The 13,690-nt window shown below is 38.0% G+C and overlaps 1 protein-coding gene across 5 annotated transcripts in view; it reads left to right on the forward strand.

Annotated features, from left to right (window-relative positions):
- Nucleotides 1-13,690, forward strand: part of MYO18B (myosin XVIIIB) — a 390,269-nt gene that overhangs the window by 190,714 nt on the left and 185,865 nt on the right. For all 5 annotated transcript variants that reach the window (XM_075214447.1, XM_075214450.1, XM_075214452.1 and 2 more), the window contains 3 exons: nt 653-781; nt 2,344-2,487; nt 2,587-2,676. In XM_075214447.1, coding sequence (XP_075070548.1) covers nt 653-781; nt 2,344-2,487; nt 2,587-2,676 — 363 coding nt within the window. The remainder of the gene's footprint in view (nt 1-652; nt 782-2,343; nt 2,488-2,586; nt 2,677-13,690) is intronic.

Genomic DNA, 13,690 nt, shown 5'->3' on the forward strand with positions numbered 1-13,690 from the left:
CATATATGTGTCTATTTATATGATTAGATATATTGTTTTAACTTATTACTGAGATTAAGGGTACTGAGCGGCTCTTTTGAAGGTTAGAGGGCCCATGTGGCCCCTGAAGTGTATTGGGTTGCCTATCACTGGGCTATAGCATATGTAGTGGTAATCAACTTTGTAAACAATGGTTATAGAGTAAAGTTGATGTACTTTTGGTACCCATAGAAAACATGTGCTGTATATATGATTTAATTGCTTTTCTGCAGAGAACATCTGACATCTGATCATGCAGGCACATTGTCCCATTGGCACGATAATTCCGTTATAGAGCCAGATTCTATGAGTGGCTAAAACCACATCCACATTATGCACTATCATAGCTTCCAACATCCGCAAACAGGAATTACCATGTCACTATAGTAGTTCAGCATGGAAGAGTTTAGCTGGTGGTCCACGGATATTTTCGCATCTCACTAACTATGTTCATTAATTTATCTCATTATTTTTTAGTTTCTATTTTTGTGAACTCAACTTTTTTAGATTTTCTTTTTCCAGTGCAGTTCCTCAAGGTGTTAAACTTGCCATTTTCAGCAGCTCATGTTGTCATCATGTGCTGCTGTATTGATTGTTTTGGAAGTATCTTCTGACCATGTATTATTCCCTGTAGGTGTTCATGAAATCTGGTGTGTTATCTAGGCTAGAGAAGCAGCGGGAGAAGACGATTTCCCAAAACATGATCCTTTTCCAAGCAGCATGCAGAGGATTCCTTTGTCGACAGAAGTACAAGAAACTAAAGGCAAATATATAATCTTATGTTACTTTCATCACTGTTCCTTTTATGATCTTCTATCATCTTACTTACACATCCTCCAGAAGATCACCAAACATTTCAGCTGGAAAAGCTGTGAGGTTACCTGTACTTGTACATCATGATATAAGCATCCCACATCACCTGACACAGTGGTTTGCTCCCATTTCTCCTATCACTCTATTATTCATTTGTAACATAATTCAATAATTGATGTTAATAAGGTATTTTAGTCAATCAATTAATTAATTAACCTATGGCTGTACTTAAAAGAGAACACAACACAGTTTGTAATTCATATACCCCAACTGATAGAGATGAGATCTGCTGCCTTCTGGTAGTATTATTTATTAGTGATACAGCATATATAGTAGTAAAATGCTATATAACGTTATAGGGATGTGTTATGAATTGAGCAGGATACTTCAGACTCTCAGCAGTGTTTTAGAATAAATACACAGGTCATGGTAAAGTAGGTATAATACACAGATGATGGTAATATAGCTAAACTCCTGTAAACAATATCTGTAGAAAGAGTGAGTTCTAATGTTATTGCCTAAGGTCTGTGAGTTTCAATGTCATCACTTCAGTACTCATTTGGAAAAAGTGTGTTTAATTAAGGAATAATGCATCCCTGCTGTAAGTTAATGAAGATAATAGAGGTTACCTTGTGACCTGTATAAAAGTACTCAACCTATTGCTTTGTGCTTTTATAGAGTCCTAGAACTCCTCACTGACTTCTAATATCCATATACTGTACAGGAATGATTGCATTATTTTGTACATAAATGTAACCCCCTGTCACTGTGTGTATTGTTGAGGTGCACAGTTTAGACAGTGCACCTCCTTCCCTAGCCCTAGCTAGCTCCTGGGCGTGGATGTAGATGACCAGAGGGTACCAGCACATGCAGGCTATATTTACAAAGTCTCTTTGAAGGCACTCCTCTGCGGAGGTGACCCATGTTTCTCCCTCAGCCCCTTCAGTGTATGCTGTCTCTCCTTTCTATCATTCTGCCACATTCTAAAGTAATTTATCCCTCACATCTGCCCCATTTCACTAGTATTCTGTCTGCAATGTTGTACTTAGGGTCTTCATGGCAGGAGATCACGGACAAGCTCCCTAGTTTACCAGAGGGATCCCTCCCCTCTGTCCTGGGTCCCTGGCTGTCTCTCACTCACCACACAGGTTATGATCCCCTTGTACCAGCCTTATGTACGTTCCTGGGTCTTAGTGTTGGGCAACGTGTTCAGTCATCAGAGGGGTGTTAGATAAACTTCTGAAAATAATATCTATTTAAACACTAAGCATCTCTTCAGTGTTCATTAGGAAAATGTGTGTATTTTAAAAGATAATTCAACCACACCATACATTTTTATGGATATTAGAAGTCGCCTCAAATTTCCATGACCTGTATAAAACTTTTATATGGTTACAGGAAACATTAGTGATTTCTAATATTTGTAATAATTTACAATAGGGGCTACATTAACCCATACTTAACCATTGCAAGCAGAGTCCAAGTTTCATGATTTCCATCTACCCTGTTTAGATACAAATGGTTGCCCTCAAATGTATCCAAAAGAATATCAGGAAATATTATTGTATCAGAGAATGGCTGTGGTGGAAAATAATTTGTCAAATCCGTCCCTCGCTGACAGTCAACGTAGATGAGTGCAAGTTTCGGGCGAAAGAGGTATGTAACCATTTAAAATAAAACTTTTCTCTTGTTCACGCAAGCATTAGATCATTGTATAGCTTGACGTAAAGAATTGTTATTTGATGTTTTCTGTAGGAAGAAATCATTGCTTTAACAGCAAAATTTATAAAATCAGAAAAGTCGAGAAATGAACTGCGACAGAACGTTGACCTGTTGGAAAGCAAGGTAAGAACATGACACCCAAATTCCTGTTACTGACAGATTATAACTGTAACAGATAAAGCTACTGCCTGCGGCCCAGAGCTAATGAAGGGAGATGGGCTATTTGTCATATTTCATAAGTAATTATATTTATTTCAGTTATAATCAGAAACATAAGATATGAATCCACTTGCATAATTTCCTTAAGCACAACGGTGTTGCTTTATTCTCAAAAGACATAGGACCCAGCCCCAAAGCAAGTTCTTCTCCTTATTTATACTCTCCTACCTTGACACTAATTACAAAAGGAGATTTCTGTTATTACTGCAGGTGTTGAAACCTTGTACTTATTGGTGTATTGCAATCATGTGCTTAGTGGCACACCCAATTTTATACCCACGGATATAGAATTGTATGCGCCACTGCTCAGCGGCAGTGCGGCAGGTGATGGGGGCATTGTCACATCTCATAGGGGGCAGGTCACACCCCTCCTCTGTAATATATTTGCCTCCCTCACCCCTGTAACACAATCCTCATCCCTCCCCTGTAACAACTCCCCCTAGAAAAACATTTCTTACCTCTACCTATTCCCTGCAGAACATCCTGCTAATGCTGCAGTAACACACATCCCCATCCCTCTCATATAATGCTTCCCTTCCCCTGTAAACACTCATACTCCCTCCACCTCTGTAGTAACACATTCTTTCTCATCTTTCATGGGAGGTTAGGACCGGTTCTAGAACAAGTGGAGCCCAGGGTGAAAAGTGCCGTTACCCCCTCCCCCACCCACCCCCAGAAAAAGACTCAACTCTCTCAGAACAGTGATTTCAATGTTCCAATCATCATGTGTGTTGATTAATCCATACAAGTACATTGAAATTCATTATGCAAATGCATTTTTTTAAATTCATGAACATTGCTATAGTTGCTATATATGTCATATTTTATTAGACCCACCCTAATGTAATACTTCCTAGACAAAACAAATATGGTGTGGTTTTATACAGCCAATTAAGTATATGAAAAAATGGTTATGTCAAAGACCTAAATTAAATAAAAAACGCCTACCACTGCAACTATATACAATACAAACAGCATTCAAGTGATCTCTATATAATATGTAGAGCAGTCTAGAGGTGCCAGAAGAAAGCTCTGCGCCTCACATTACATATTTGTTCTGCTAAATAGAAAATCATGATAATTTTATACCTAGTGTATAATGCATGTGATAAAAATGTAGATTTGATTGAGTGTGATATGGTAGTCAGTATATATGTAATACAATGAAAACAATAATCTTATGTTAATAATGTTTTGAATTTCAAATAAATAGTTCAAATGTCTTGGTAAGACATAGCTGGTAAACAATACTTCAAGACTTAATTGTTGAGACTCATTGAAAACTAAATTCATCTTGAGTGATAATAGTAAAATTGTTTGTATAGGTATTGTGGGGATGCATGTTGTAGTAGCCAATGGGTTTGTAATATAATTAAATTGATAGTCCAAGTGTTGGATCTGACTGAAGGGTCTAAATACTTATCAAAAGTCTTTTGAATAAAAAGTCATAAAATCCCACAAAATGCTTGAGGCTTAAACAATCAAATTTCTAAAAAGGAATTTTATCTTGGAAAAATTAAAATGTGAAGAACCAATTAATTAATAGAGCATAATTATCAGCAGAGTCCTCTATTAATGCCTGTTTTGAGAACAGACTTACAGTCATACCATTTACTTTGTCTGCCATTCCTATGATCTGTGGTGGTAGTGAGCCAAAATCATCCGCTGGATAGTTGAGGTGAGGTATCCATCAAGGTCCGGGTGGCTTGACGCTCTTTTCTGGATATTGGTGAACCGGTGGAATGCACTCTAGTTGTGAGATCTGCTTCTTAGATAGGGGAACTTATGAGGGATATAATACGTGCTGTGAGCAAAATATCCAAAGAATCTTTAATCTCTGTTGGTGATAAAATGCAGATCTCTCATATCAACCCAAATTAATTATTTACCTCTACTGCAGTCCCAAGTTGTCTGTAGGTGTGCTGGAGGTGAAGTTTGATAGTTTCCTGCACTCTGATTGGTGGATAGATTGAGACATTCACCTTTGAATGTGTGGTGACCTCTCAGTATTCTGATTGGTGAATGGCCTTTTAGTGGTTATTACAGAAACTTCTCATATCCAGTAACTGAGGCAGCACAACTCATAGCCACACCTTGTGGCAAGAGGCAGACAGAGGATTCTCTCTGGCCGTTCTCTCACAAGGTGAGACTTTGATTTTGTCTCATTTGTGAGGCTAAACTCTGCAGTAGAACACTGACAGTCTGGCACCTGACCATTCCTTCTGATTCACTTCAGACCTCACTTATGAAGTCTCGGGGTACTGCAATAGAAATACTACTGTAGTATTTATTTTACAGCATCCCAGGTTCCCCTGTATCTGTCCTGTTCCCCACAGGACACAAAAGAAAGGCCTTGCGGGGCAGACTGCGGGCCACAGGTATCCATCAATGCTATAAATAAGTTAAAATTAAAAAAATGTTTTTAAAATCACCCTGCTTAAGACTAGCACTGCACTTCCTTAGGAAAACGCTTGCAGCATTAGTCATAGGTTTCAGAGGAAACTGGTGTGAGGGAGAGCAAGAAAATCTTGATAACAGTCAATAAGTTTAACATATCTACACCACTGTGGCTTAATTGGCTAACAAAGTGCAAATATCCAGTAACTCAGAGTAAGTAATATGTATTTATAATTAATTGGTTGATTTAGTGGAACTGAGACAATGAAAGCATTGATTGGTTGACATTTCTTGCACATTTGCACATGAAACTTTGATAGTAAATAATGCCCAATGGCTCAAAAAATCAGATGACCACAGTGATGATATCTTACTTCAGTGGTAGACATTGGATCCTATTACATTTATTTGGCTTCTCATTATAGCCTTGTAATTATCTGCCCCATTTAGAATTACATTGCTTTTTCTTTGCTAATCATTTTATTGGTAGTCAGTCAAAGATCTAAATTAATGTCAGACATTATTCATCTTTATAGTATTTCCCTTTAATGATTGAAGTAGAAATATATAAATATTTCTTTATCACCTATTTAGAATTACATTATATGCTGGGAAGTGGTTGCATGTCTTTCTACTACTAGGTCATACAAGCGGCATAACCGTGTCCTTTTACAAATGTTTCTTGGCACAGTCTTCTTCTCCAATTAAATGTCTCACTCAGCTAAGAATAATCCCAACTGTTAAGGTGTGTTGATAGATTAAAGCATGGCTGTTAATATATGTATAATAAATCCACCCAAGACATTCACTGCTAAGCAGAAAGTCAAGCAAATATTTAATTATGAGCCAATATAAGATATGTTGAGTGTAATGGAATTCATTTAATAAGGAAATGTATTATTGGACAGTAGGGAACATGCTCCCAACACTGCTAAATTCTGACCTCAGATCTGCTTCTGACAGACAGTATAAAGATCAAAAGAAAGGCCATCAGCGTGTATCTATATGTTCACCACCAACAAGGATTATGGGAATATTTACTAAACTGCGGGTTTGAAAAAGTGGAGATGTTGCCTACAGCAGCCAATCAGATTCTAGTTACCATTTAGTTAGTACATTCTACAAAATGACAGCTGGAATCTGATTGGTTGCTATAAGCAACATCTCCACTTTTTCAAACCGGCAGTTTAGTAAATATGCTACCCCTTAGTGTATGGGAATGTATGAACTTTAGGTACTGACTCATCCATACTGTCTAATTTAACACGGTTCATATGTTTTCTGTCCTGTCAACTATAAGAGCGGGGAAGATCAGAATAAAATCATTAAGAACCAGTTATGACCAGTTTTGTGATATTACATGTCCACTTTTGTGCAAGTACAACAAAGTTTATTTAAATATGTATAGATATGTGGGCCAAAATGGCAGCATCTGCGGAGGTGCAAGAAGTTGGGCTCATAGGTGTAACTGCCCGGGTAGCAGGGATAATCTGTAGCTGCCATCTGTGCTCGCCTAGGCCCTGCTTTCTTCTGCCATCTCCTCTGAGCACTATGCTCAAAAGAGAATAGTGCCATGTCCATGATGAGCAGGGAGCTTTATAAGTGCAAAAGTTGCATTTGAAACCACAGAATGCAGGCAGCCAAAATGAAATTCTGTGCAGAGGGGAAGGGAACTCTGATGTTGCCTTTCTCTCTGAGCAGACAATGCAGTGGAGTGCCAGAGAACAAGAGGAGGAAGGTGCAGGGCCATAACTAGGGCTGAGTGACCGCCCAGGGCGCAATGCTGAAGAGGGGCGCAATTTAGGGATATTTTAGGTTCATTTGGTTAAAATTGAGTGCTAGGAGAGCGGCATTTGTCTTTCTCGCCCCAGGCGCTAGAAGTCTAAGTTACGGCTCTGAGAAGGTGTAAAATAAATGAGGGGTGGAGGTCCCTCTCTAGCCACCTTAAGGGTGACTTCAATATTTTGCTAAGGGACCCCTCAAATTTACAGTCACCCACCCGATTAGGAGTATTGGACATGTCTTGTACAAATATTAGATATCTATTTATGGACAGGATTATTTAAATTAGCTTGCAGGGGTGTGGAATACATATTTAGGTATATATTCACAGTTTTATGGATGGGATCACAGCTTTTTTTTTTTATCCCTGCAAATCAAATTATTTATTTTTTTACCAGTGGTGTTATCTTATATTTTTAATGGGGCGCCTCTTGTACCTTCCAGTTACACTTTAGTAGTAGACCCACTTTGGTCTATGTATTAAACCTTCAAACACACAAAAGTGATAGGTAATAATTACAGTGCTGATATCTCTGTACTCCTAAAGAGGAAGTAGCAATAGTCCCCATCTACCTATATGCACATAAAACCTTGTCCCCAAATGTAAATTGGACAGATTTCTTTCCATCTTGCACAACCTTGCAAAGTTTGGCTTAAATAAAATTAAAGCTTTTACTAATACTAATTCAGACACTTTTTATTTTACATTTCTTGTTCTTTCTTTGGATACAGTAGCTTAGTTGTTACAGCTCATATACGATCCACTTTTTTGCAGTTCATTATGCTTAGTTGTGTAGCAAGCTGAAAGGAAGAAATAAGGCGTTCTCTCAAAATGTGTAAAGTCAGCCTTAAGTATTAATCAATAGCAGCTATTTTTTTTAACAATTAATTAAGTTACCACAATTTACTTCCTAATGCATTACTTTACCATCATTATCTTTGCACAAAGGTGACAACTGGAGAGTTTTGTGGAAATCCTATAAACAGAAACATTTTAACAAAACTGGTTTAAGCCATCCATAATAAATAAATAAATAAATTAAAAACATTGATACACTGCTTCCTTAGCATATAACTCATTAACTGTCAATAGTCCACTTTAAAAAAAAAATGTTAAAAAAATTCCAATTTGCACATTGATTTGGTTGTTTTAGTTGCTACACCTGTGACAATCCTGCTTCTCTGCCTGAGTAACAGTGTAGGTTTCCATTGTGGTTGCACATATGGACAGATATCGTTTCTGGGCCCTGAGTGGCTCGATCACACGGGATCTTATTTGTGCAGTTTACAGATAAGTGCCTGAAAATTACATATTCAATTTCAATATCATCATTATTTTTTGGTGGCTATATTGGGCTAATCCGACAATTTTGGTACTGATATTACTGCAGTTGTGTCCAGCACTAGATGCAATAACCAAATAAAAAGCAATACCATTCACATCTGATCAGGGTCAATAAGATGCCAATTTAATTGCCTGAAAATCTGTTCAGAGAAAGACTGCAGTTTGCCAGTGTTTTTGGTTTCTGGTTGACCACACTAACTGGGCCCTATGCTGTTTGATTGCACAGTCTAAATGTCGAGTGACCGATTTGTCCAATCTAGTTACCCAACTGTGTGGCCAAATTAAATGCAGATACACTTGTCTCCATTTTAGGCAGAACTACAGGATTTGGTATAGTAAGCTTCTACAAAATTTTCAAAAACCGAAAACTTAAAAATTGGCATCTGAACATTTTATGGCAGACTGTACCTTTAAATATCTTGAGCTTTTAAGAACGCTATGAGACAACGGTATTTACTTTTTTTTTACACAACCCAAAATATCTAGGATTAAACTTGTCAGGTGCTATCCCCACTCTCTCCCCTTGCTGCAGCGACGGACACCTTCAGTTCCCAGTATTGCCTAGCAATGCGACTTCCGGGTCTTGGACAGCCAGCTGAAGGGAAGTGTCCCATTGCTCAACTTTTTAAAGACCTATCGAAAATTCTTTAGGACAGCCTAATAAAGACAGACTATTGCACTGATCCATTACCAGAGTATTGGATCACTTCTTGGTCTGATTCTGGTTCCTGTCGGTAACCTGCACCTCTGATTCCTTTCTATTGGACTTCCTGTTGTCAACTTGCTTGTTCCTGTCCAATTTTTGCTTTGCTAGTTCCATTTGGATCACTTGGTTTGACCTCAGCTACCCCAACAATTCTTCTGCTTCATGTTTCAGGCTTAGTTTGTATCTCCTGGTACTGACTCGGGTAGCCCATTATGCTCTATCTGTGACTGCAGCTACCTTGCTAGACTGGCTCTGAGGGCCGCGACCTGCACTTCCAGCGCAGCTAAGACTAAACCTCCTTGCAGAGGGTCCCTGGTGAACACAGAGGGAATGTTAGACTCTGCACCTCTGTGCTCAGTAGCGCCAACTGCGATCAGGTGTACGTCCACCTTCCCAGTGTACATCGTGACAAGACTAAGTCACCTGTCTGCATTTGAAAAAATCTTGCTAACTTAAATGAATTTATTCTCATTAGACATTTGAAAAATCATTGAAAATCTGTAAAATCATATATTTTGCATACATATAAGTAAAATAATACAAGCATAAAACCATTGTAAACCAAGCTACTTAATTGTATTTATCATTTCTGTTTTGCATCCATGTGAGTCTCCTGATAGTAGATTACTTCCTTAAAAGAACTTACAAGGAAGCAAAGAAAAGTGCACTGATACTTTTACTGTGACAATGTACATAGAATTATGTACAGCCTTCCACTTAACCCTCTCTCCATGCTCGCTCTCATCACCTCGCCCTTCCTCAGAAAAGGTGAGCGCTTGCTCCTCTCCTCTGACTCCCTTTGTGCCAGCCTATATGCCCTCCCTTTAGGATGTAAGCTCTTATGAGCAGGGCCCTCCTGTCTCTCTACCTTCTCTTCTGCTCCAACTTCAATATTATTGATTTGCCTGGAGCCTCAGCAGTCATGGCATTATTTGTTTATTGTTCCGTACTGTTTTCCCTCTATTGTCCATTGTTTGTATTGCGTATGGTGCTGTGGCGCCTTATAAATAAAGGATGATAATAATAATAATAATAATAATAATAATGTCTTTATGAAACATACATAGAATTCCCAGGTGTCTTGGCTGCCCCAGAAAGTCCCGGTTTTCTGTCTTCAGAAATCTTTTCTCTAATAATTAGCTTTTTCTCCCCAGAATTCAGATTCCCACTGGACTATGCAGATTAGAAATAATGGGAATATGATAATAATGATTTATGGCATTTGACACATAAAACACAGACTGGACAAACTTTATGTCACATGGATGTTTGTTTTTTTGTTTCATATTAATGGAAGCTGCATGTACTAGATTACAGAGAAAGCAATAGTTATACCAGAACATTTAATGAGGATTTAATCATATCCTAAATCAATCTTAACATAATTTACCTTAAGGATAGTGTTTCTACTGGATCTAGATATAATGATCTTGAAAATGTGTTTGTGATAACTAGTACTCTTCATGGTTTTAAGATATTTTAGGATAACTCCTGTTGAGTTCCCAAAGATAAGATAACATATATAGTTCTATTGGTATAGCTGCCCCATAGAATCCTTTTTTCTGTTGTCACTATCTCTAGTGAGAAATAGATGATAGAAAATGATTGTTGTTGCAACTTTTTAATAAGTAGATTCGTAAGTAAAGCTAAGTTTTACTGTGATTTGTAAGTCAGACAGTAGAATGGCATTAACATTGCATGTGATTGTGAATACCTTCATGTTACAATGTTGCCAATGTGTAGGTGTTGACAAGATATAATGGAGTGTTGTATACCTTCCAATATTTTATGACCAAAGTCCTCCATAGCCAAATCAATGTAAGACACAGCTTACAATGCTGAGTGGCAAACACTGCAAAGTGCTGAAATCTGCAATAAGACTAGGTTGAATTTGAGTTAGACTGATGCAGTTTTAGCAATTGAAGTTGACATATCATTAATATTTAAATAATAAATCCACAGGAACAGAGCAAATTGGGTCCAATAACATGTCCTTCCATAGGAGGGAAATAAGGAATATAGCAGTTATTTAATTGATTGATATGTTGAGCTTGTCACCAGAATAACGTCTGTGCCTACTCTTATTACACATATAACCAGACCTCATCAAGAACTTTCCTTTTCACACATTACGAAAATAATGAAAAATATTTTAAAAATATTAACAAGCTTGTTTTCCATTGTCTTATACCCGCTGAGTGCTGCTAAAGTCTCTGGCAATATGTAAGCACCCATCCATGGATCATTACTATGACAATGACTATAATCTTGGACTTGGATGACTGTTCATCCTGTTATTATTCAGGCTACCAGGGTACTGTCTGTTCCATGAGCTGGCAAATCCCTCTAATCCTATGCCTCATGGCTTCGATGCTAAACGACACTGCAAGGAAAGTATTCTGTTGCTCATTCCAAAGCCAGATACAGGCCAACATGCCTGTTACTAAGCCATACTTTTTTCCTTCTACTGTGAAAATTATTTGTTTTAACTTGGCTGATAGATTTACCCAGATCACACTGGATGTGTTTAAATCGAATGTGTCGGATGGAAGAGCAGGTAATCTAATTGATGGCACCAGTATTATATTCTGTAAACACTAAATAATACACAATTATGTCCTTATAAGCAGGAAAAGCTTTTAACTCAACAGGTGCTCTCCCATCTTCTAGCATGAAATCAGCTGTAAGATAACATTGATGTTTATTATGTTACAGCAAACTCAAACTAAAATACATGTCACTATAATATGTTACAGGATGTGTTATAACATTCAAAGTTATAAGATTATGATTGTGTCCATTAATATAAAACGCAGTGTATCTGTGGAAGTGGTTTGTTATTCTATGGGTGTGAGCTATTATCTTCTGCATGTTTTGGGTGGTTTCCTTATTGTTGCTACTGACTAGAAATTTTGAGCATGCATTTACCAAAGAATAATAATAATAATCATTTTATTTATATAGCGCCTTTCTCCCTATAGGACTCAAATTGATTTAACAACGGCCTCTCGCTCCATTTTCTTAAATCTGATAATTCCCATTTATACGTGTAAAACGTTTTTACATTGTGAAGGTTATCTAGAAAAGAGATAAATAAAGGAGTTTTATAAATAGCGTAAAAATACCATAAATATGGTTTATTTACATTTATTCTATAAGTTTAAGTGAAATTTATGTACATAAAATATTCTATTAAAAATTTTTGTTTATGCAAATGAATAAATCTAGCATTACTAAAATGTATCAAACACATTTCATTTATATGTATAATTGTATATTATTATTATTATTGTCAACATATTATGAGGTGCTCTACATTGACGGGATCATAATATAAATAAATAACATACAGTAAAACAGAACATAAAAATGGCCCTTGACAACTCATTTTATAGATATTGTCGGTGCTTGTCCTTAAAACCACATAATTGTGTGTATCTAGCAAAATGTAAACAGAAGGTGTTTGTTCAAAATTTGATAAAAACATTTAAGCCTGCACCCTAGCGTCAAGGGCACCTCATTGTATGCAAGTCCTACACTGACCCATATGCTTCAAAGACCATTAAAATGCAATTAAAATCAGATGCACTCACCTCCCAGATACAGGGGCTTACATTCAGCAAGGGGGCAGATCGACATAATTAAGAGGTCTAAGATGTGAACAAATGATAAACATTTTTTCAAAACCTAATGTCAGAGTATTAACGTATGTATTAGCCCTTTTTTCCTGTATGACCCATTGTTCTACTTAACTGAGGCTCTTTGAGCATATGAGAGCTAATATTTCCCATCACGAATAGCCTTTCATCATGAAGGTGCTATGCCTGTACTCTCTATCTTAACTTGACCTAGATGAGGTCTCTGGCTTAGCCTCAAGCCACTGGAGCACGTTATGAAGGGACAGGTAGTTCTTTTTGGGAGAACAGCCTTAAATAACACCTCCCATCCTCAAATGTAAACAAGCTGGATGTATGAACTTAATTTCTTTAGAGCTGTGTTTGACACCACAATCTTCCCATATCAGTTTGACAACTGCCGCATATCACTACTCTGTGTTTTTGGGGGACACTCACTTTGTCAATCACACAATTGGGCAGGTCACTGTTTCACATCCCGCCAGCCCACTCATCTTCTAAAGTGATCTGTGCTGCTGATATTATGATCTACTTGGTCTGTTATCTCCTACCACCAAGTTGGTGATATCTAGATGAACAAGATAATGATTAATAAAAGGTGCAACAACCAGGGCCTGATCAACCACTAGGCTGACCAGGCTGCAGCCTGGGGCGCTGGGTCCCGGGGGGCGCGGCCCTGTGGGTATTTATTTTATTTCATTTTATTTTTTTCTTCATTCATTTTTTTTTCGGGGTGGGGGAGGGGGGGTGTCGCCGCTTGGAGGGCTCGACGATCAAAAGCATTGGTGGTCAGTGGTTAGCAACACACAGCCAATCGCCAGGCTGCCTGTTGCTGTGCAGCAGACAGGAAGCAGGACGTCTTCACTTCCTATCTGCTGATCTGAGGAGAGGAGCGACGCTGGCACAGGTAAGTGAAGGGGGGAACTGCCCTGCATATCTATAAGGAGGGGGGGGGGGGAACTGCCCTGCATATCTATAGGGAGGGGGGGGGGAACTGCCCTGCATATCTATAGGGAGGGGCAGAACTGCCCTGCATGTCTATAGGGAGGGGGA

This window comes from Mixophyes fleayi, chromosome 1 (assembly GCF_038048845.1).
Source record: "Mixophyes fleayi isolate aMixFle1 chromosome 1, aMixFle1.hap1, whole genome shotgun sequence".
Taxonomy (NCBI): Eukaryota; Metazoa; Chordata; class Amphibia; order Anura; family Limnodynastidae; genus Mixophyes; species Mixophyes fleayi.